Genomic DNA, 25,684 nt, shown 5'->3' on the forward strand with positions numbered 1-25,684 from the left:
ATAACAACCAGGACTGGCTGTTAGGACAACGATTGGGCAAACTACTGTCTATGGGCCAGAACCAGCTGCCCTTCCCTTTATTTGCAACCTGCCTACCTCATCACGTTCTCTTTTGTATCTGGGCACTGCCACGCTGCCGCCATCCTCTAGCAGCCTGCCTGACATTATCTGCGATGTCATGACTTTGCCCATGTCAGTGCAACATTGCTGGCTGCTGGAGGACGGTGGCAACATGGAAGCAGGCTGGATACAAACAAGATCGCGACCGAGGACATTACTAGAGGGAGGAGCCCGCAGGGCAATTTAAAAACAAGATGCTGGGTTGAACGAGTTGAACTTGGCAGGTATTTTTACTCCCTTCCCTTTTGTTTCTGTGACTGGTGAGTAGAAATTCTTATTATTGGGGATTTTTGCCACGCTTGGTGCTGCGTTGGTCCTGTCTCTGTATCTTGGGGTTTCTTCTTTAGTCCATTTTCCAGGGAAGCTCCCCCACCATCTCAAGAACTCCAGGGGGGACCATTCCCATTGAAGGAACTCCAAGGGAACCTCCCTTCCCACCCACGCCCATTGTGCAGATGAGAGCCAGTAATGTGGCCCCAGTTAAAAAAAGGTTTTCCCAGCCCTGTATTAGGAAAATGCAGTGTGGATTACTTTAGAACTAAACAGCTCTCTTTTCTTTTCTTGATGTGCCGAAGACCTTCCATCCAGAATATTTGCACCACATTGATGAGAGCTCGTGGCAGCTAAAAAGACACAAAACATGTTAAGTGTTCTCTGCACTAATGGCATCCATAGATCTATCTGTAATGCCTCTAGACTACGGATAATAGATGACATTAAAACAAGAGGTTGCTGCTCTGATTCATATTGTTTTAGTCCTGTTTCAAAAGGATTCTGGGGCTTATAGTCTCATTCTATCAAGAATCAATAATCAGGATTTCAGGACTAACTTCCCCAATACTCTGAGATGAGCATTAACACGGGGGATTTACGCCTCCCTCTGGGAGGCGTAAATCCCCCGACAAAGGTAAGGGGGGGGTTTAGACAGGGCCGGGCGGGTGGGTTAGGTAGGGGAAGGGAGGGGAAGGTGAGGGGAGGGCAAAGGAAAGTTCCCTCCGAGGCCGCTCCGATTTCGGAGCGGCCTTGGAGGGAACGGGGTAGGCTGCGCGGCGAACAGCCTACTTTTGTTTGCGCCTGGAGCGCAAACAAAAGTAGGCTGTTCGCGCTCGTTTTAAAATCCGCCCCATATTGTCTTCGTTGTTAAGTATTTTATGAATCAGAGTTAAAATCTTGTGATCAATCTGAAATGTAATTGGGAGCCAGCGAAGATAAGATTGGTGTTATGTGGTCATATGTGGGTATTACTGTTAGGATTCTCGTTGTTGAAATCTGCAGGAGTTGTAGGGTCCTTAAGACATATGCTGGTAAACTCAGAAAAATTAAATTACAATAATCAAGCTCTAAAAAAATGATCACTTATAGAATTGTTCTAAAATCCTCAACTGAGCTGTAGCGTGCATATGGCCAAATATGGCCACAGCCATAGACACCGCTACCAAAGGGCGCCATAGTGCTATATGCTAGCGGGAGCTGTGCAGCCGGCGGGAACTCAGAAAGAGGAAAAGCAGTGTGGCCTCTCCAAAATCGACAGCGTGATTGGCTGGGCATTAGTAAGTGAAAAAGCAGCACAACCCCAACGACCATGGTATTGATTCTGGCGGGGCCATGATACTTTGGAGGAGGAGGAGGAGAAGCGCGCACTGCCTTGTCTTGTCCTGCTGGAAGAAGTCCAAGGCCAAATCTGGGTTGGTCCCTGTAGCTGGAAGATGTTCCTTTGGCTGCAGGGACTGAAGAAGGAGACTACTGCTGTTTGTTGCTTCAAGGGGGAAGTGAGAGAGCATGTGTGTATGTGTGTGGGAGAGAGAAAGCAAGTGTGTATGTGAGAGTGAGAGCATGTGTGTATGTGTGTGGGAGAGAGCACCTATGAGAGTGAGAGAGGGCATGTGTGTGGGAGTGAGAGCATGTGTGTATGTGAGGGTGAGAAGAGCATGTGTATGTGAGAGTGATAGCATATGTGTGTGTGTGGGAGAGAGAGAGAGCATGTATGTATTTATGTGGGAGGGAGAGAAAATGTGTATGTGAGAATTAGAGCATGCGTGTATGTGTGTGAGAGAGTGCATATGAGTGTGTGAGAGAAAGAGACCATGTGTATGTGTGAGAAAGAGAGCATGTGTGTGTATGAGAGTGAGAAGAACGTGTGTATGTGAAAGTGAGAGAGAGCATGTGTGTATGTGAGTGTGAGAGCATGTGTGTGGGAGAAAGAGGGAGCAGGTACGTTTGTGGGAAAGAGAGAGAGCATATGTGCATGTGAGAATTAGAGCAAGTGTGTATGTGATAGTGAGAAAGGGCATGTATGTGCACAACAACCCTACTTTTTCTCTGCCTGCTAATCCATGACAATTTCAGGTCATCTGGAAATCAAAAGTTCCCAGGCATGGATAATGGGGGGATTTAAAAAAAATCCTTATTAGTTTTAGTTGTCAGATGTTATTTGATGTTTGTTCTGAAATATTTTATTGGTGTTTGGAAAATTTTTGTATGAGTTTTTAATTATTGAATGTTATTCTATTCATTAGTTTTGAATGATTCTTTTTATTGGCATGGTTTTTACTAATTTTATTGTTTTATGAGGAATGATAATGCTTCTGTTTTTCCATTGTTGTAGTGCATACAGAATTTGGCTTGTTGCGGTTTCCAGTTCAGTTTTGGTCTGTACATTTCTATTTATACTTTATAGTGTCTTTATTCTGTATTTTTGAAGGTCTATCTAAGTTTTACATGAGTGACTGAAGTATGGTATTCCAATAAATTGTAGTTTCTATGTAGGAATCTATAGCAGCTTGGCCTGTTCTGTTATCCTAATAGGGGGTATATTAGTGTTTTAGGCCTGGTGTAATATTTGCACTGTTAATTTTCATAGGTAGGGTTGTTGCTATTTGACTGCAGGCAGTTAGTGTTGTTTTGATATAGAAAGTTTATTGCATTGTAATTCTGTTTTTTCATGGCTCTCTGAGGGTCATGCCCATGCCCTAGATGCATTACGTTAGTCCTAATACCATCTGGGTTCCAAGCATCTCTTAGTTTTTTACAGGGTTTTCTGGTTGGCACCACAGCAGAGCATGTAAATATAATATTCATATTGTAAGTGATATTTTTACTTCAAAAGACTATGCTTTGAATATCCTTTTTCCTGTAAAATCTGTTATAAATGCATACTTTTAAATTGTGTGTGAGGAGGGTATGATGGGGTGGGAGCTGCAAGGCTGTAAAGTTTTCTTAGGGTGCCTAATACCCTTTCACTGGCCATGGGCATTACCTTATAAAATTTAACAGAGTCCCCCAAATTGTGGTGTCATGTGTTGTGTATGTTGCGCATCCTGGCTGTGCTGCTGCTGCAACCGGCCCTGCTCACCTCGCGCTCCCCTCCTCCAGCTCTGGGCGCCCCTCTCTTGCCTCTGCAGCCAGCTTGCTGCGTCTCTGGAAAATTCCCCAAATGCCATCTCCATCACAGGCCTCACAGTGGAGCTCCCGTCGGGGCTCCGCATCCTCGGCCCCGCACCTAGGTGCGCGTGCGCGGCCCACGCTTCCAGATTTAAAGAGCCAAGGGGGGAACCTTGGGTGAGATGCCGTCTAATGACATCACATAACCCTGGTATATAAGGTGAGGCTCTGTCCCCAGAACCTCACCTTGGCAAATGGGTCAACACCTTCGGTGTAGCTAGTTGCCATTCTACATTCCTGTGTGTTTCCTGCTTCCTTGATCCAGTCTGTGTTCCAGTGTTCCTGATTCCTGTATTCCTGTCTTGTTCCAGTGCTCCTGCATTCCTGTGTTCCCGTGGTCCTCCTTATGTTCCAGCATCTGTCTTGTTCCTGCTCCATGTTCCTTCTCTGGTAGTACCTTTCAGACTGATTCATGGTACTACCTGTGCTTGCTTGACTATGATTGACCGCTGCTATGGTTCTGATCCTCAAAATTGAGTAAAAGCTTAAATCTCCTTAATATTCTCAATTTGTAATATCCAGATTTTACTATAGAGGAGATATGTATTTTTCCCGTCAATAGCAGGGCTGAATTAGCCATGCTGTCATGGGAACTGCCAATCAGTGCCCGAGAGGCGGAGCTTAAGTAGCAGAGTGTAGATTTTTGTAGTCTCTGCGGCTGCGTGTGAGTTCCCGCGCAGGAAGTAACAGATTCTCCTCAGTCTGTTTTTTCCATGCGCGGGAGTGCACGTGGAGCTATATTCTCCTCACACCAGTTGTTATTTTTTTATGAAGAAAATGTCAAAGAAACAGTCTGGTTTCAAACCGTGTCACTGCTGTCTGGGACCGGACCAAAATCAGTCCGATTGAGAATTTTGCGGACGAATGTCCTCGCGAGCCCAGCGTCATAGGGCCTACCGAATGATGGAGCTTAAATGAATGAACAGGCTGTCGACTACTCATTCCTCCCCGGGGCCAGTGTCAAGGGCGCCACCACAGAAAAGAAGAGCCTTGTCCTGTGACCAGCAGACCTCCGGGACCGGAGGTAAGGAAGGACCTGAGTTGAGCCATAAACAAACCCCCGTAGTAGGATGGAGGATTCCGAGGGAGCACTCACCCTCAATCCGGAAAAGACGGCGCCGGAGATCGTCTGAGCACGCACGAACGCACCGGGATCCATCGACGCACAGGGCAGACTCCCGAACGGAGCGCAAGACCCGGCCAGCGCATGTGGAGTCGAGGAAAAAGTACCACTCAACAGGCCTAAAGAGGCCGGAGCCGTTGCTAATGGCTGCAAAGCCAGCGCCGACGACCCTGGAGTCGGTGTCCAAACCGAAAGCGCCGATACCCCAGACACCGGAGCCGGCACCGAGAGGACATCGGAGCCAGCGCCGCAACCGTCACTGGCGGCACCGGAGTCGGCGCCGAAAGGATCGGCGCCAGCGCCGACCATACCGGTAACGGAACACTTGGCACCGAAGCCAGCGCCGCACGACAAAACGACGGTACATCAGTCGCAAGAGCCGATACCGAGCACTTCACGACAAGATTCCGAACTCTGTACAGGACTGACACAAGTCCGTAGACAGCTCATAAAACATGTACAGCCCCAATCGAGCCACGAAAGACGGTACTCGACAGGCAGAAGTCACACATCTTCTAAACACTTAACATCCGGTAGGGATTCTACAATGGATAGTGTACATTCACATACATGAAAGAGGTCAAAGCATCATAAGGAAAGTTCTTCTTCCTCCTCCAGACGTGTTCACAGACATAAACGACATCGCTCCTTGGAGGGTTCTGGAAATCATTCATCACCTTCATCTTCCTTCAATCATGCAGGAAGCTCAGGTCGATCAACGATCCAGTTAATACCAGTTTCATCCTCCATTTCGTCTTGTTCCCTCTCAAGGTCCTCTGACAGGGACTCTTCAGGACGCCAATCGAGAAATCACGCAAAATCCGTAACTGAGGATATCAGTGAGAGACCTCACACCCCGCAGTCAAGCCAGCCAATAGTTTCACCGGATAGCCCACTACCATTGGGCACGTCTCATGAATGCCCGCCAATGCCACCACAAACCCAGAAAGCATTTTGGGATCTCTCGCAATCCCTGGCAGGATTCTTTGAAACGCTGCAGTCGTCTTTTATTTTGCCACCAGAAGACAAATCTAGTCCTAGGCAACCGACAGCACAGCCACAGTTATTCCCGGTAGAACCAGCACTGGTTCTCTCACGACCACAACCATCGTCGCCAGCTCACTCTCACTGCTCACAGAGTGAATCAGTAGCGTCACAATCTTCGCATTCCTCATCCACAGGATACCCTTCAGATCCACTAGAACAACCACCTGAACCGTATTCTCCCCCGGAGGACCTTTCTTACCCAAAGTTTGTAGAAAAGATGGGAGCCATTTTAAAATTGGAAGTGCAAAAATTACCAGAGCCCAGGGCAGAAACATTAGGTCTCCTAAAAATCTTCGATACACCAGGGGAGCCTACATCGCTTCCTCCGCACAATGTGTTACATAGTGTTCTTCAAAAATCGTGGGAGACATCTTTCACAGTCTCAGCAGTCTCTAGGAAAACGGACTTAAAGTTCAAGTTACAAAAACCTTCTGCATATTCCACTCCACAGTTACCGCACGACTCCGTAGTAGTGGAATCAGCGTTACAAAGGTAAAAAAAATCAAAAACACATGCCTCCAACCCCCCAGGCAAGGACAATAAATGCTTAGATGATTTCGCTAAGCGAGTCTACCAGAATGCTATGCTGACGGCTCGTATTCACCATCATCAATTCTACATGGTCCACTACATGTATGAGTGTATTCTAGCAACCAAGGGCATGTTCACCTCGACGGGGGATTACATTCCTTTGCCCATTTTAGACATGGAAGAATGTTCACATCATCTGCTGCGAGCAGGCTATGAAGGATTTGAAAACTCCTCTCGTGCATCAGTCAAAGCAATAGCAGCACGCAGACTGGCGTGGTTAAAAGCCAGTGCTATACGAGATGACTTGCATGAAAAGTTAGCTAATCTTCCTTATCTGGGAGATAACCTGTTCGGCGAGTGCTTCCATGATACAGTCAGATAGCTGAAGGATCAAGCTCTTGCAGTGCAGTCCTTAGCAACGCCGACATCTGCCAAACAATACTATCCAACGACTCGTAGACAGCCTTTCTCTAGACGACCATATAGGAATTGTCAGACCTTTCGAATGTCGTCTTACCCTACATTCCAAAGACAGCAGACCCATCCTCTTCCACAACACCAGCTGAGGAGGGGAAAACCACAGATGCAAAGACAACAACAACAGCAGCAGCAGACAGCGGCCCCAGTGAAGTCTGCACAGTTTTTTTTAAAGATCAGGCCACCACCACCTTTAACAGAAGCACCTCCATGGAGAATCACAGCTCGCTTCTCAGCCTGGAGGTCCATAACATCGGATCAGTGGGTGTTAGAAATAGTGAAGAATGGTTATCAACTTCAGTTTGTCAACCAGCCCCAAATTCCCCATCTAACGCCTTGGAATTCCAAAACCCTACGCCCCCAGCTCGCCCAAGAGATAACCCTCCGACATCAGGGGGCTATCCGGTACGTTCCTCGAGAGGAACGCAGCAAGGGCTTCTATTCCCCTTACTTCCTAATTCCAAAGAAATCCGGGGGGAACCGGCCTATCCTAGATCTGAGGGGCTTGAACAAATGGATAGTTCGGGAAAGGTTCAAAATGGTGTCTCTGAAGTCCATCCTTCCATTACTACAGCCCAAGGACTGGATGTGTTCAATAGATCTGAAAGATACTTACACACACATTCCAATCCACCGATCCTCTTGGCAATACCTTTGTTTTCAATACCACAATCAACATTACCAATACAAGGTTCTTCCCTTTGGTCTATCGGCAGCGCCCAGAGTATTTACCAAATGCATGTTGGTGGTGGTGGCCCATCTTCGACAACAGGGTCTGACAGTTTTTCCCTATCTGGACGATTGGTTAATAACAGCGCCAGACCCGACACTATTGGGACTCATCTCTCCATAGCAATCAATTGCCTCCATACATTGGGCTTACTAGTCAACTACCCAAAATCCACGTTACAACCTACACAAGTTCTTCACTTCTTAGGAGCTCGCCTGGACACCATTCGCACCAGAGCATTCCTCCCAGAGGACAGGAAGAGGACAATGCGCTCTCTCCTTCGGTCACTAAAGGATATGCAACACCCAACAGCTCGAAGCATCTTGACAGCCTTGGGGCACATGGCGGCAGCAAATTTCACGGTGCCGAACACCAGGCTTCACATGAGACTCTTACAGTGGGGTTTCAAGCGACAGTGGAAACAGCATACGCAACAGTTACAAAAACGTGTAATGTTGACATTTCAGATGAAGAAGGACATTGAGTGGTGGCTCCTAGACCACATGTTAGACAAAGGAGCCCTATTCAGTCCTCCACCACACAATGCAGTCCTTACGACGGATGCATCCCGGAAAGGTTGGGGTGCACACCTAGACATCTGGGAAACGCAAGGTCTATGGACACCTACCGAACAGACTTTCCAGATCAATCTCTTGGAACTCAGAGCGATCCGCAATGCCCTGAAAACCTTTCAGACACACCTGCAAGGTCGGCGAGTCATGATTTACACCGACAATCAAGTGGCAATGTTTTATATAAACAAGCAAGGCATGTCCGGTTCATGGTCCCTTTGCAGGGAAACCTTACAAATATTTCATCATGCACACAGGCACTCCATCCATCTTCAAGCAACCTACCTGCCAGGACTAGTAAACACCAGAGCAGACAGATTAAGTCGCATTTTCCACCCACATGAATGGTCACTCAACCCAGAAGTGACCCAGCAGATCTTCGATCGTTGGGGGACCCCATCGATAGATCTATTTGCAACAGAAGCGAACAAGCAACTTCCACAGTTTTGCTCGATACGTCCGAGCTCATCGAGACTCACCCAGGATGCGTTCCTACTACCATGGATGACAAACTTCCTCTATGTCTTTCCACCAATTCCACTAATCACCAGGACAATTCAGAAATGCATATTGGACAACAGCCAAATGATCCTCATTGCCTCAGCCTGGCAATAGTTATCTCTTACATCTGTCGATCAACAACCCAGTTCGACTTCCAGACCGATCTGATCTTCTACTTCAGGAGGGCGGACTGCTCATCCATCCATTCCACTCCTCCCTCCATCTGACTGCATGGAGATTGAGAGGGCACTACTAAAGGCACAGGGAGTTTCTACAGTAGCACAAGCGATAATCATAGAGTCAAGGAAACCATCCACTAGACGCAGTTATACCGTCAAATGGAAACGCTATTCCAACTGGTGTACAGAAAATGGTATTCCTCCCATCGACTGTTCACCAACCCTCTTATTAGATTATCTTCATTCATTATATCAGGCTGGATTAGCAACTTCATCTATACGAGTTCATCTCAGTGCGATTGCCGCATACCACCGGCCGATTAATAATCACTCTATTGCTGAACATCCTTTATTATCCAGGTTCATCAAGGGATTACTGCACCTGCGCCCGCCGGTAGCTAAACCACCGGTTCCTTGGAACCTCAGTATATTTCTGGAACAACTAATGCTACCACCATTTGAACCCATGGAGTCAGCACATCTCAAATATGAATTGCAGGCGCTAGTACATTATGAACCATACCTACAATTCCACCACAATAAGGTCATCCTGCATCCTCATCCGGCCTTCCTTCCAAAAGTAATCTCGGACTTCCATCTCAATCAATCGAGTTACCCATATTTTTCCCAAGACCTCATTCCAACGATAGAGAACAGTTGTTGCACACATTGGACTGTAAACTTGCACTAGCGTATTACAAAAGGAGAACTCACTCTACGAACCGGGTATCTCAATTATTCGTTTCCTTCGATCCGAAGTCCCCAGGACTACCGGTGGCTAAAAGAACAATCTCAAGCTGGATAGTACAGTGCATCCAATTTTGTTACAATAAGAGGAATTTATCACTTCCCTCGCTTCCACGAGCTCATCAAGTTCGCGCCGTAGCCACATCCGTGGCACATCTCAGGAACATACAACCAGTAGACATCTGCAAGGCAGCCACATGGTCCTCCCTGCATATCTTTACATCTCATTACTGCATAGACAAGCAGTCAGCGGCAGATGCAAAGCTAGGACATGCGATTCTTCATATCTTGCCTACTTAAAAACGAACGACTACCACATTTACCCATCACGTGCTAGGCAACAATAAAGCGTGATAGGGAGCTTGGGACTCCCATGACAGCATAGCTAATCAGCCCTGCTATCGACGGGAAAAAGCAAATTTGCTTACCGTAAACGGTTTTCCGTAGATAGCAGGATGAATTAGCCATGCTGACCCACCCACCTCCCTGGTAGTCGCATTTCTGACAGCTAAGCTCAAGCTTAATTACAGACTGAGGAGAATCTGTTACTTCCTGCGCGGGAACTCACGCGCAGCCGCAGAGACTACAAAAATCTACACTCTGCTACTTAAGCTCCGCCTCCCGGGCACTGATTGGCAGTTCCCATGACAACATGGCTAATTCATCCTGCTATCTATGGAAACACCGCTTACGGTAAGCAAACTTGCTTTTCATGTCTAATCTTCTATCTAATATAACTCCTAAATCTTGGACATTCTCAGAAACTGGCATCATGTTCCCCTCAAAATAGAATGGTGGATATTTCTCCCTATCTGATCTCCTTAATAGCACAATAATCTCAGATTTAGAAATACTCAAAAACTTTTTTTTTTGCAAAATAGCCATTTTTTTTTTTATTGCTGATAGATCTCTAGTTATTTGAATGAGTTCTCAATCGAGATCTCAATAGGAATGAAAAATTGGATATTGTCTGCAAATAAGCCGAAATGTAATCCTGGTTCCCCGAGTAGTTTACATAGAGGGATCATATATATGTTAAACAGTAACACTCATAGTGAAGATCCTTGTGTAACACCTGTCTAAAAAGTTACCCAGTCTGATGAATTATGTCCTATCTTGATTTGGATTGAGCGATCTATTAGAAATGGATAAAACCAACTCAAAACTGTAATGCGGAGCAGTGGACCCCTGGGCTGAGACGAGGTTGGCCATCTATAGGAGAGGGCTCCTATAGGTCCTAGTCGTCAGGAGGCGGACGCAGGTGGTGGAGACCCAACCGGACCATTACCTTTACCAGCCCTCGTTCCCTGCAGGTTGAGCCCTTGGGTGCTGGGGCCGGTAGGACTTAGGAGCGGGTCTTCAGGCAAAGACAATCCTGAAGGCGGAAGCGAGGTCAGACATACAGTGGTCAGGGCCAGCAGCGAAACAGGGGAATCCAGGAATAGGCCAGAGATCGGGGCAGGTGGCTAGCAGAAGAGACGGTGAGCAGGCAAGTGGTCAGGGCAGGCAGCAGACAATGCAGAATCCAGGGACGGGCCGAGTCAAGAACCAGGAGAGCAAGTCGAGGAAACGAGGAGCTGGAACAGGAACAGGAGCGGGAACAGGAACGCACAGAGCAGGGCTAGATCAGGAACACAAGGAACAGGACTGGATTAGGAACACAAGGCAACCAGCAACTCAGAGCAGAGTGAGACCTGTTGCTGAGGCAAGGATGGGGCAGCAGGGGCTGCCTTAAATAAGGTCTAGGTCAACATCCGGGACTGCGGACGGTTTTTCCACTGTGGCCCCTTTAAATCTAATTGAGAGCTGCACGTACCTAGCCGCAGCAGAGACCGGCGGCGCAGCAGCAGCAGGGTCGTTCCTCGCCGTGCTGGAGGGAAGCAACGGCAGTTCGGACTGGCTCAGGGATTAAGTGTGGCCGGCCGTGAGGCTCCTCGACCGGCCACCGCAACAGTACCCCCCTCCTCTAAGCCCCCTTCCTACGGGCTTGGGTTTCTTTGGGTGAGTGGTATGAAACTTCTTGAGGAGCTTTTTGTCCATGATATTGGATGCGGATTCTCAAGACTTCTCTTCCAGGATGTACCCCTCTCAGCTATTAGGTACTCCCAATTCTTGTTTCAGCAACGTCACCCAATATCTCCTTCACCTGATTCATTTCGTCTTCATCAGTGGAGACCCTTTGTAGGTCGGGCAGTGTCCGGGTTGGCCAAGACAAGATCACTGGTTTCAGCAGGGAAACACGAAAGACATTGTGGATTCTCAATGATGTGAGGTGGTGGAGCTGATAAGTGACTGGAGTAATCTGTCGGAGGATGGAGAAGGGGCCAATATAACACGGTGCCAGCCTCATGGATGATACCTGTAGTTATATATTGCGAGTGCTCAGCCACACCTTGTCCCCAGGTTTCAGCTGCTGAGCAGGATGTCAATGCCTGTCGGTAGTTGCCTTCGCTCTCTGGGAGGCTATGTGAATCATAGTCTCGATTTGAAACCACAGTTCCTGAAGCTCATGTGCTGTTAACTGAGCTGCCGGAGATGGGACAGACAAAGGTACAGGAAGCGGGGGAAGCAGTTGTCTCCCATACACAACGAGGAAGGGCGACAATCCAGTGGCAGCATTGAAGTGCGAGTTGTGTGAGAACTCCGCCCATGGAAGGAGGTTGGCCCAGTTGTCCTGACGCTCATTTACAAAGGCCCGCAGGAAGGTCTTTAATGTATGATTAGTTCATTCCGTTTGGCCGTAGGCCGTGGTGAAATCTAGTTTGATATTAAACTTGCGACAAAGGGATTGCCAGCACTTAGCAGTGAATTGGACGACTTGGTCAGAGACGATATGATGAGGTAACCCAAGGAGGCAGAAAATATGGGAGGTAAACAGTTTTGCCAGCTCTGGAGGGAGGAAGTGCCGGGAGAGCGATGAAATGAGCCATCTTGGAAAAGCGGTCGGTGAAGACCCAAATTACTCGGTTGCCACTAAAAGAGGGGAGATTTACCACAAAATTGGTAGATCTGTGAGTCCAGGGTTCCTTGGGGGCCAGCAGCGGCTTTAACAGCCCCCAAGGTCGTCCCACCAAAGGCTTTTGTTGAGCACAGTTGGGACACTAATCCACATAGGCCTTCACGTCCTTGTCCATCAATGGCACCAATAGTACTGCTTGAGCAGAGAAAGAGTCCGAGCACGTCGAGGGCAGGGGCGGATTGACCTATCGGGGGATAGACTTCCCCCGGTGGGCCGGTCACTCCTGTCACGTGATTTTTTTTTTTTTTGTATTATAATGTTTCCAACCAAAGTATTAGGGGGCGCCGCGAGCAGTGGTATCCCAAGGGGAGCCAATGCCCCCAGGCGCAAGGAGGCTCATGCGGCCGCTGAGCAGCGACACGTATATAGCAGGAAGATCGGCCAAAAGAAAAAGATCGCGTTTAAACGCGCTGATGCTCCTCCTCCTTCCTGCCTGTGCGGCCCCGGAAGTAAACTTTGCCGGAGCCGTGTAGGCAGGAAGGAGGAGGAGCATCAGCGCTTGCAGAAGAGGAGCAGTGCTTACGGGCCGAGAAGAGGAAGAGGCCCGGTAACAGGGCCGCCGCGGCCCGAAAAGAGGAAGAGCCCGGTAGTAGGGCCGCCGTGGCCTGAGACGATCAGGGCCGCTGCAGAGCCCATCCTGCGGTGACCCGTGAAGAGGAGGCACAGAGGTGAGAGAGAGGCTGAGGGTCTGTAGAGTGTGTTGTGTGTATGAGATGAGTTGAGAGATTGTGTGTGGGAGTGAGGATCTGAATATTTGCAGAGACAGCATGTGAGAGCCTGTGTGTGTGTGAGAGAGACAGCATGTGACAGTGAGAGCCTGTGTGTATGAATGATTGTATGAGAGAGCGCATGTGAGAGTGAGAGCCTGTGCTTGAGCAAGACAGCATGTGGGAGTGAGAGAGAGCCTGTGTGTGTGAGTCAGACAGCATGTGCCCGTGAGAGACTGTGTGTATGAATGATTGTATGAGAGACAGCATGTGATAGTGAGAGTGTGTGTGTGTGTGTGTGTGTGTGAGAGAGAGAGAAATGCATGTGAGAATGAGAACCTGACTGTGTGTTTGAGGGAAGAAGATGGAGAGAAAAGAAATAGAAAAAAAGACAATATAAAAGGAAATGGCAAAAAAATAAGAAAGGGGAGGTGGAAAAAAAAAGCCTGTGACCAACCGATTAGAAAACTAAGATCAGCCAGCAAAGGTAAAAAAAAATAAAAAATTACTTTTTAATGATTGGCACATGTAATCTTTGGGAATGTGCAAGAATAGCACTTTCTCTATGCGGATCTCACAATGTACCAGATCAGCATGGAGAAAGTGGAAGCCCACGGGGCCTGCACAGAGGAGGCAGCAGAATGGGCTTCAGTGTCAGTAGCAGCAATCAGCACCTCCCCAATAGCCATGTGGCAGCAGTGACAGTGGCAGCAGAGGAATGAGAGAGGTGCTGAGGTTGCTGGCAAAAGAAAGAGAGGGGGATCTGCCTTTAGTGTGTGCATGTGTATGAATGGGACTCTGCCTGGGGGTGTATGTGTGTGAATGCATAGGTGCCTGCCTGGGGGTCTGTGTGTGTGAGAATGAATGTGTGCATGCCTGGGGGATGGGGAGGGAGTGGTGTGAAAATGAATGGGAGCCTGCCTGGGGGTCACAGTGTGTGTGAGTGTGAGAGCATGAGTGTGTATGAGAAAATCCAAGGGAGTAAGAGTTTGTGTGTGTGGGGGTGTGTGTGTGTGTGGAGGGGGAGAGAGTGTCTTAGAGCCTGAGAGTGTGTCAGTGTCAGTGAGAGCAAGAAGTTATGGTGGGTATAAGAGCATGAATGTGTATGTATGTGACAGTGTATGTGTGAGAGAGAATGGACATGTGAGTATGTGTGTGAGAGAGAGAGGATAACCTCCTAATCCTCAACAATACCAGGGTGACTGGAAATAAAGAGCTCCCACAGAAGGGGACAGCAGGGGCTTTTTAAAATCCTTATTAGTTTTAATTATTGAATGTTATTTGATATATGTGCTGTTTTGAAATATTTTATTAGTGTTTGGGACATTGTAAAAAATGTATATGATTTTTTTTTTGTGTAAATAATCTTTATTAACAGTAACAGTGCATCCAAACATGCCCACACTCAGGCTGAAGAAAACCAATATACATAAACCAATACATATAAAGACAGTGTAAGCTCCACATATAGGAAGGGCAGTGTACATATGACAAAGCCAAAAAATGGATCTTAGTTTCATAAGTGCATAATCTACCGTCCCATTCAATAGCCACAAAGTTGGGCATGAACAAATAAAAGGGTCTAAAGAGACCTAAGGAGGCATCTTACCCAGCCTAGAAAGTCCGCTACCTGTTAGATAATTAAATACGGTTATGACATAGGCTAATTCGTGGTACACCCTTCTGGATAGTGCCTGAATGGGCGCGAACAGCAAAGTATATACTGCACATTTTCAAGAAGGAAAGCACATTTTCAAGAAGGAAACACCGTAAACCATGTGTTCACACAAGCCACCTCACCTGTAAAGAGAATCCCTCCCTGATTTTTTTTTCTCCCCCCCCCCCCCCCCCCTCCCCTCCCTCCCCCCCCAGTACCTCCCTCCCCTGCTTGGTATTGTGAAGGTCCATAAACATAGTCAACAAACAGTGTTAACACTACTGGTATTACTCATGTTTAGAAAAACACATCTTTATGTAGAAGCCGGTGTGATCAAGTAAGCTGGTTAGTCTTTAGGACTTTAGGTTATGGGAATGAGTGCTGAGATCCAGATAATGTCAAGTCCAAAGAGAGAGACCGGTCCTCAGCTCACTAGCTGTGTTCCTGTGTTCCACGATTAGTAGGTTTGCTAGGCAAAAGGGTGATGGTTTCCGCAGGAAGTATAGCGATATAGTCCATCCATGTTTTCCGAATGCCATCATATTTAGTGGCGGACTTTTGTCTCGCCGTCAATAACTCCATGTGTAAGAGCCAGAGAATTCTTTTGTTCCAGAGGGGTACGAACTGTGGTTTCCGTTCCGTCCATTGTGCCAAAATAGCAGCTTTAGCTATAAGAGAGAATTTGTCTAATAGATGAAGTTGGCTTGTGGATAGCCCATCTCCCGCCGTATCCGTCACCCCAAGAAGCCACAACGCCGGTTCCAAAGGTGTTGTCATGCCCCACATTTTTTCTGTCAGACTCTGTAAATACTGCCAAATCTCCTGTACCGAGGCACAGGACCAAAACCCATGGTAGAAATCCGGAGTATGGTAGCCACATCGCATGCACTGTCTGTCAGAAGTAAGCCCCATATGAAAGACTTGAAGCTGGGAGTAATAAGCTTGATGTAAGATTTTATACAGCTTCTCCCGCAGGGGTACATTTTCAACCAAAGTTGAGATTTTAAGGAAGCAGGTCCTTATGTTCTTTTGCGTTAGTTCTTTGGGAAGCTGTTTATTCCATTTCAAAGCCACAGTATGCAGGGCCGAATGATGTGCCAAATCCTGCAGTGCCAGATAATATTGGGAACATTTCCGACATTTGCCATCCTCTCCAGAAAGGAGAAGGCCCAGGTTCGTACAATGGTAAAAGGAGTGATTGGCCTTTAATTCTTCCAGTAGAAAGTGTCTCAATTGCAAGTATCCATAGAACCCTGCTGCTGGGAGCTGATATTGATCTCGTAGCTCCTGAAAACTGAAAAGCTGAGGGGGACTGGAATCCACACGAATGATCTGTAACATATGTTTCACTCCCTGATCAGCCCATACTTTATTTATTTATTTATAATTTTTTATATACCGCCGCTCATCAGAGATATCATGTCGGTGTATAGAGAACAGGAACTTACGCCGGAGCGTTATACATTTAACAATGGTTAAATATAGGTAATTGAACATAAAACAAGTAGGAGTACTTAAATCAAAACAATCATTTAGGAGCGTTATACATTTAACAGTGGCTAAAATATAGGTATTTGTACATAGAACAAGTAGGAGTAATTAAATCAAGACAATCATTTAGGTGCAGCTTAACTGAACTGAGTTAACAAAGCTGGAAAATATAAGGATTCTAGGAAAATTAAGTATGAGGTTAAGGAAGGATAAAGAAGATATAGGATTCTAAATTAGAGGTGGTAGGAGGGGGGAGAAGCAGAAGGGAGAGGAGCACTTAGATTGCAATTAGGAGCAGTTGTAAAGAGGGGTATTGAAAGTAGTAAGCAGATATAAGGAGAAGTCAGAATTGGTGCATAAAAGGAAGTATTGGGTAGATAGAGGCAAGGCATATAGAGGCGTAGATATACATATGTATATCAAGTATATGCACGCGTGAATAGCCATGTCTTGAGTTTTTGCTTGAATGTTTTGGGAGACAGTTCAAGGCGTAGTTCGGAGGGCATAGTATTCCACAGCAAGGGGCCTGCAAAGGAAAACGCTTGTGCTTTGGTGGAGGCATGGTTATATAGTTTGGGCGAGGGGGTCTGTAAGGTGGCGAGGTATAGATTTCTGGTAGGTTTAATAGATGATTGAAATAGTAGTGAGTTATTAAACCATTTCATTTCAGGATTGTGGAGGGCTTTATGGATAAGTGTTAGTGTCTTGTACTGTATGCGAGATTGAATGGGGAGCCAGTGTAACTCTTTCAAAACTGGCGTAATGTGTTCCTTTGAGTTTGTGTTAGTAAGGATACGGGCTGCGGTGTTTTGCAGAATTTGTAAGGGGCGGATGGCATTTTTAGGTAGGCCTAAGAGAAGAGAATTGCAATAGTCCGTTTTAGAAAATAACATGGCTTGTAGAACTGTCCAGAAATCAGATGCGTGAAGCAAAGGTTTCAATTTTTTGAGTGTATGTATTTTGAAAAAACACTCTTTAAGAATTGCATTAATAAATTTTTTAAGGGTCATTTGGTCATCAAGAATGACTCCTAGGTCTCGGACTTGATGGGAGAATTGTATGTGAGTAGATGTTATGGGTGATGTAGGAGAGGAATGTAGGGGGGTAGGAGAAGAGATAAACATGAGTTCTGTTTTTGTGGAGTTAAGGGCAAGTTGTAAGGAAGTTAGGAGGTTATTAATGGCAGCGAGGGTGGTATCCCAAATTTCAAGGGCTTTGGGTATGGATTCCGTTATTGGAATGAGGATTTGTACATCATCAGCGTACAAAAAGTGTGGAAGCTTAAGGTTGGCGAGGAGATGGCATAGCGGTAGAAGATAAATGTTAAACAGGGTAGATGAAAGTGAGGAGCCTTGAGGGACTCCTTGCATCAGGGGGATTTCCTTTGATGAGTGGTTGCCAATTTTGACTTTATAGTTTCGGTTGGACAGGTAGGATACAAACCAGTTATGGGCAGTACCAGTTATTCCGATCTCGTGTAGTCGTTGGAGGAGTATTTGGTGGCTAACGGTATCAAAAGCCGCTGAGATATCCAGGATCACTAGAAGATGAGATTGATTTTTATCCAGGCTTTTGAGAACATAAGAACATAAGAAATTGCCATGCTGGGACAGACCAAGGGTCCATCAAGCCCAGCATCCTGTTTCCAACAGAGGCCAAAAACCAGGCCACAAGAACCTGGCAATTACCCAAACACTAAGAAGAACCCATGCTACTGATGCAATTAATAGCAGTGGCTATTCCCTAAGTATAATTGATTAATAGCCATTAATGGACTTCTCCTCCAATAACTTATCCAAACCTTTTTTGAACCCAGCTACACTAACTGCACTAACTACCTTCTCTGGCAACAAATTCCAGAGCTTTATTGTGCGTTGAGTGAAAAAGAATTTTCTCCGATTAGTCTTAAATGTGTTACTTGCTAACTTCATGGAATGCCCCCTAGTCCTTCTATTATTCGAAAGTGTAAATAACCGAGTCACATCTACTCGTTCAAGACCTCTCATGATCTTAAAGACCTCTATCATATCCCCCCTCAGCCGTCTCTTCTCCAAGCTGAACAGCCCTAACCTCTTCAGCCTTTCCTCATAGGGGAGCTGTTCCATCCCCTTTATCATTTTGGTTGCCCTTCTCTGTACCTTCTCCATCGCAATTATATCTTTTTTGAGATGCGGCGACCAGAATTGTACACAGTATTCAAGGTGCGGTCTCACCATGGAGCGATACAGAGGCATTATGACATTTTCCGTTCTATTAACCATTCCCTTCCTAATAATTCCTAACATTCTATTTGCTTTTTTGACTGCTGCAGCACACTGAGCCGACGATTTTAAAGTATTATCAACTATGATGCCTAGATCTTTTTCCTGGGTGGTAGCTCCTAACATGGAACCTAACATCGTGTAACTACAGCAAGGGTTATTTTTCCCTATGTGCATCACCTTGCACTTGTCCACATTAAATTTCATCTGCCATTTGGATGCCCAATCTTCCAGTCTTGCAAGGTCCTCCTGTAATGTATCACAGTCTGCCTGTGATTTAACTACTCTGAATAATTTTGTATCATCCGCAAATTTGATAACCTCACTCGTCGTATTCCTTTCCAGATCATTTATATATATATTGAAAAGCACCGGTCCCAATACAGATCCCTGAGGTACTCCACTGTTTACCCTTTTCCACTGAGAATATTGACCATTTAATCCTACTCTCTGTTTCCTGTCTTTTAACCAGTTTGTAATCCACGAAAGGACATCGCCTCCTATCCCATGACTTTTTAGTTTTCGTAGAAGCCTCTCATGAGGGACTTTGTCAAACGCCTTCTGAAAATCCAAATACACTACATCTATCGGTTCACCTTTATCCACATGTTTATTAACCCCTTCAAAAAAATGAAGCAGATTTGTTAGGCAAGACTTCCCTTGGGTAAATCCATGTTGATTGTGTCCCATTAAATCTTGTCTTTCTATATGCTCTACAATTTTGATCTTGAGAATAGTTTCCACTATTTTTCCCGGCACTGAAGTCAGGCTCACTGGTCTATAATTACCCGGATCGCCCCTGGAGCCTTTTTTAAATATTGGGGTTACATTGGCCACCCTCCAGTCTTCAGGTACAATGGATGATTTTAATGATAGGTTACAAATTTAAACTAATAGATCAGAAATTTCATTTTTGAGTTCCTTCAGAACCCTAGGATGCATACCATCCGGTCCAGGTGATTTGCTACTCTTTAGTTTGTCAATCTGGCCTACTACATCTTCCAGGTTCACAGTGATTTCGTTCAGTTCGTCTGAGTCATCACCCCTGAAAACCATCTCCGGAACTGGTATCTCCCCAACATCCTCATTAGTAAACACGGAGGCAAAGAATTCATTTAGTCTTTCTGCAATGGCCTTATCTTCCCTAAGAGCCCCTTTAACCCCTCTGTCATCTAATGGTCCAACCGACTCCCTCACAGGTTTCTTGCTTTGGATATATTTAAAAAAGTTTTTATTATGAGTTTTTGCCTCTATGGCCAACTTCATTTCAAATTCTCTCTTCGCCTGTCTTATCAATGTTTTACACTTACCTTGACAATGCTTATGTTTTATCCTATTTTCTTCAGATGGATTCTTCTTCCAATTTTTGAAGGATGTTTTTTTGGCTAAAATAGCCTCTTTCACCTCACCTTTTAACCATGACGGTAATCGTTTTGCCTTCCTTCCACCTTTCTTAATGCACGGAATACATATGGACTGCCCCTCTAGGATTGTATTTTTAAACAATGTCCAAGCCTGTTGAACACTTTTGACCTTTGCAGCTGCACCTTTCAGTTTTTTTCTAACTATTTTCCTCATTTTATCAGTTTCCCTTTTTAAAATTTAGTGTTAGAGCTGCAGATTTACTTATTGTCCCCCTTGCAGTTATTAGTTTAAATTTGATCATGTTATGATCACTGTTGCCAAGTGGCCCCACCACCGTTACTTCTTTCACCAAAAGTTGCGTTCCACTAAGAATTAAATCTAAAATAGCTCCCTCTCTTGTTGGTTCCTGAACCAATTGCTCCATGAAGCAGTCATTTATTACATCCAGGAATTTTATGTCTCTAGCAAGTCCTGATGTTACATTTACCCAGGTAATCAGACAGTGATAAGAGAAGGGTTTCGGTACTATGTAATTTGCGAAATCCGTATTGCGAAGGAGAGAGGATCTGGTGTTCTTCTAGATAGTCACTAAGTTGACGGTTAATAGTTTTTTCTAGGATTTTAGCAATAAATGGGAGATTAAAGATTGGGCGGTAATTGGCAAGGTCTAATGGGTCGAGCTTGGGTTTCTTTAGAGTGGGTTTAAGTATAGCATATTTAAGAGAGTTGGGCACTTGCCCAGCATTGATAGATGCATTGATAATGTTGGAGATAGGGCTGGCTATTAGATCAGGGACAGTGAGGAGGAGTTTTGTGGGGATGGTATCAGAAGGGTGAGAGGACGGTCTAGCTTTTTTTGAGTAGGGATTCAATTTCAGTTGTTGCGGTGTGTTCAAAGGTTGCTAGCTTTGGGGCAGAGTCTTTAATGTGACAGTGGAGATTAAGTTGGGGCATTTGTGAATTGTGGGGAAAGCGTGTCATAATTTTGTTGATTTTGTCTTGAAAGAAAGAGGCCAGTTGTTCGCATTTGATTTTGGCTTCTTCTTCTGGGATGATATTTGGAGAGAGGTTAGTAAGTGAAGTGACATATTCGAATAGAATTTTTGGATTGAATTGAAATTGGTGGATTTTGCCAGCATAGTAATTCTTTTTAGCATTGTTTATCATCTCATTATAGTTTTGCAAAGAAGATTTGTAACGTGCAAGTAGAGTAGGTGTGGGTTCTTTACGCCAGTTTTTTTCAGCTTTTCTAAGGGCTAGTTTTAAATCTTTTAGTGTGAGAGTGTACAAGGGTTTTTTTGTATTTTTTTGAGAAGAGAGTTTTTTTGTAATGAAGGGGCATATGTTATTAGCAACTGTGAGGGTGTATTCATTCCATGATGTTAAAGCAGTGTCAGCGTTAGATAGGTCGAGGCTAAACTGAGTGTTGGAGAGAGCCGAGGTAAGCTCATCTCTATTGCAAGTTTTTCGGTATTGTATAGTGGTGGAGCTGATTGGGGGGGGCGGAGGTCTTTGTAGGGTGTTGGATGTTTTAATGATATAGTGGTCAATTTCAATGATATAGTGGTCATTTTCTCCCAGGAATGACGCAACCTTTAAATAAAGGTTGCGTCATTCCTGGGAGAAACCTTAGATATCCTCGAATAGGCAAGTAGGCTGTGGAGGGCGCCATTAATTTGAACTGACGACAAATGGATCGCCACATCAAACGAAAGGGACGGACAACCACGCTTCTTATGATATAAGTGGGCAGGTGGCGGTCTTCGAGGTGTAGTACCGCCCCGGGCGCATAAGGAGCCAACCAATGCTGATAGAGGTCCAAAGGGGAGTGAAAAACGGTACCATAAATCCAGTCACGCAGATGTTGAAGAAGGCTGGCTTGATTGTAGCGTTCAAGATCTGGACAGTTAAGTCCACCCTCCTTTTTAGACAACATTAAGGTTTTTAAGGGGATTCGAGCACGCTTACCGCTCCACAGATAACGGCTAATCCCTTTATTGATCTCCAGAATATCCGCCTTTTTTAGCCATACAGGTAGCATTATGAAACAAGTACAGCCACTTAGAAATCTCCATCATTTGCAGCAAAAGGATTTTCCCAGATACAGAGAGCGGAAGAGTCTGCCATGAGTCCAAACGTTTAAGCAGTTTCCGTTTGAGAGGGAAAATATTTAAATCATAAAGTTGACAAGGCTTAGCTGGTATATAGACCCCTAAATACTTAAGAGCTGATTGGACCCACTTTAACGGAAAACTACCTGGCTAGTTTGTCTGCAAGGTGCCAAGTACATCTAGGGCCTCAGACTTATCAGTATTGATTTTTAGCCCTGCAAAATGCCCAAAAGCAATTTGGGTATTCAGCACAAGCGGTAAGGATACCACAGGGTCAGTCAGAAAAACTAGCATATCGTCCGCAAAGGCCGCCACCTTAAACTGGCCTTGCTTGTACAAGAACCCTTGGATATGTGGGGATTCTGCTAATTTCCGCAGCAGTGGGTCCAATGCTAGGATATACAAAACAGGGGATAAAGGGCAGCCCTGGCGAACTCCCCTCTGAATAGGGACCGCCTAAGAGAGCATGTCATTTGCTCTAATATATGAGACAGGGTTCAAATACAAGATAGAGATGGCCTCAATAAATAAGGGAGGAAACCCAAATCTCTGCATTACAGAAAACATATAGTCCCACGATACACGGTCGAAAGCTTTCTCCGAGTCAAATCCGACCACAAGGGATTCAACTCGAGAACTGTGAGCTGCTTCAATCGCAGAAAGGAGTCTGATAACATGTGCCCCAGCATTCCTTCCACTTACAAACCCTGCTTGATTACGAGAGATTATCTGTGGTAGGATAGAGTTCAGACAGCTAGCAAGTATTCTGGCATATAACTTGAGGTCACAATTTAATAATGATATGGGATGAAAGGAAGCAGCCTGTAGCGGGTCTTTCCCTGGTTTAGGTAACACTACTATGTGTGCATCCGTAAAATGGGTGGGAAATTGGCGCTGTTCTCAGGCACGATTGAAAAAGGATGTCAATGGGCCTAGCAGACAAGGACCCAAAATCTTGTAATATTCTGTCGTGAGGCCATCGGGATCTGGGGATTTACGGGTTTTACTGGTTTTTATAACTCCTTTAAGCTCTCCTTCTGTAATAGGTCGACTAAGAAGGGTCCGCTGTCCATCCGACACCTGTGGTAATCTTAAGCCCCGAAAAAACTCCTCTTCCTCCTCCTGCCCCCCTGACCTGTCTTCCTTATAAAGATTTTCATAAAATAGGTGCAAAACCTCGCATATTTCGGGGCTTTTGGTAACCAGCTTACCCCCTGGTGTTTTCAGGCCACCAATAAAGTTTTTTTTCCATCGGATAGCAACCAGTCTGGCCAACATTTTCCCAGATTTGTCCCCATACCGAAAAAAGTTATGTTCGGAAAATTTAAGAGACCTCTGGGCTCGTAAATGTAATTGGGCATTCAAGGCCACTAAGCAGGCCCTGTAGGAGTCTCTATGCTTAGGGGAGGGGGACTCCGCTAACGCCTTTTTTTTTGGCCAATGAAAGCTGAGCTTCTAGTTGGAGAATGTCTGCATTTATCATTTTTCGTTGCGCAATGGAGTAGGCAATAATGTCCCCTCTAAGAACTACTTTACTGGCCTCCCAGAACAGCACAGGGTCCCCACTATGTTGGCTATTATTCTTCGCATAGTTTTCCCACTTTTGCCTTAAATACTGGTGAAAAGTTTTATCTTCCAATAAGTTCCCAGGGAATCGCCAAATTCTCTGGGTCTTGCCAAGATCCGAGAGCCAAAAGTCTACCCAGATCGGAGCATGGTCTGCTACCACTATTTCCCCAATCTCTGCGCCCTCCACCCTGGCAAAAAGGGAGTCCGGGATAAGAATGTAATCGATCCGAGACAGGGTACTATGGGCCTTAGACACATGTGTATACTCCCTCAAGTCAGGGTGCAGGACTCGCCATATATCCAGTAAGCCCAGTTGTTTACAAAACGTAGGAACCCTTAAGTCAGTGGTTAATTTATAACTAGGTGGCACTTGCGATTTATCCAACTCAGGGTCAGAGATACTGTTGAAATCTCCTGCGAGAAATAAGTCCCCTTGCATGTTGGTTAAAAGCACATTAATAACACGAGTAGCAAAAGTAGGGTCTGGGTGATTTGGGGCACATAGGTTACAAATGGTAATAGTTTGCCCTGCCAAAGAGCCAATAAGAATGATGTATCTGCCAGCGTCATCTTTGATTTCACTAGTGAGTGTAAGGGGAGTATTCTTATGCACTAATACCGCTACACCTCCCTTCTTCCCTTGGGCTGCAGAATAATAACAGGCCGCTGCCCATTCCCTGCAGAGCTTCGAGCTCTCCAAGGGATTCTGATGAGTTTCCTGGATGCAGGCGATGTTTACTTTCATGCGTTGCAAGTGTTGGAATACCTTTTTCCTCTTGATTGGGGACCCTAACCCATTAACATTCCAAGAAATCAGGCGGTATTTATTCCCCATCTAGCTATCAAGGGGTAGGTTTAGACAATTCAAAAATGGACAAAGGGGAAAAAGGAGAGCAGGCCCCCAGCCTAGCCTGCTCTCGACCTTATACACCAGCATCCAGAGGAAGAGGAAATCTTCCCAGCAGTCCCACCGTCTAAGTGCATACCAGATACATACATCAGACACATATAAGCAGTAATACCAGCATCTACCATCCCTCCCCCCCACCCCCCCTCCCAACAGCAATACAATCCCCAATAAACCCAGACTCATCGAGTCATGTAGGGAGATCATTATATTGTGATCAGAAAGCACAGAGCTCTCACCCTCCACCATTGATGTTTGTATCTTAAATAATGTAGTCCAATCCTGCCATGAAAATTACTTGTTGAGCATGTCTAAGACCCCTTTCGCCGCTTCTGCAGACTCATAAGTAGTCCATTTGCCTCTGTGGTTGTGAAACGAACATTGTGTTCAATACGCTTGCTGCAGATCGGGCCGTAGGCATGTCGCATAGCCGCCACCTTCACTGAATAATCCGGCGCTAAACAAATTTCTTTCCCTTGAAAAAGCAGTGCCCCCTGCTTTCGCGCTGCCTGTAAAATGAGATGCTTGTGGTGAAAATTAAGTATTTTTGCAATCACCGTGCGCGGGCGATTTTGGTCTGCTCCTTTAGCTCCGATCCTGTGGATCCTTTCTATTTCCAATGTGTCCTGTAAGTCTGGTAGTCCCAGGACTTCCGGTAGCCATTTTAACAAAGTGGGCCGAAGCAGCTGATCTACTAAAGTTTCAGGGAGCCCTATAAATCTGATATTTGATCTCCTGGCCCTGTTTTCAAGGTCTTCCATTTTTTCTTCTTGTTCCTGCAAGGCTTTTTCCATTCCGGACACCTTCCCCTGTAAAGCGGTTGCCTCATCTTCAAGGGTGGACGTCCGCTCCTCCACCTGGGAGAGGCGAGGAGCATAATCCTGAAAGGCCTCCTGCAAGGAAGTGAGTTGAGCCGAGATCCTTTCCAATTTTGCATCTAATACGGCACTGATAACTTCTTTAATTTCTGCAGTGGTCGGATGTAGGGGGAGGGCGACCGGGTTCTTGGAGACGGTCATCTGCCGGCGCGGCCACCATTTTGGGCTCCTGCCCTCGAGCTTTTTCTTTGTCCCGTTTCGCCACTTTCGGAGGCATCACAGATGGCGATTTAGACATAAAAGTAGTTATC

The 25,684-nt window shown here is 45.7% G+C and overlaps 1 protein-coding gene across 2 annotated transcripts in view; it reads right to left on the minus strand.

Annotated features, from left to right (window-relative positions):
- Positions 1 to 25,684, minus strand: part of LOC115089621 (phospholipase B1, membrane-associated-like) — a 421,390-nt gene that overhangs the window by 73,662 nt on the left and 322,044 nt on the right. For both annotated transcript variants that reach the window (XM_029597711.1, XM_029597710.1), the window contains exon 12: positions 652 to 743. In XM_029597711.1, the coding sequence (XP_029453571.1) occupies positions 652 to 743 (92 nt within the window). The remainder of the gene's footprint in view (positions 1 to 651; positions 744 to 25,684) is intronic.

The sequence above is a fragment of the Rhinatrema bivittatum genome, chromosome 4 (assembly GCF_901001135.1).
Source record: "Rhinatrema bivittatum chromosome 4, aRhiBiv1.1, whole genome shotgun sequence".
In the NCBI taxonomy this organism is placed as follows: Eukaryota; Metazoa; Chordata; class Amphibia; order Gymnophiona; family Rhinatrematidae; genus Rhinatrema; species Rhinatrema bivittatum.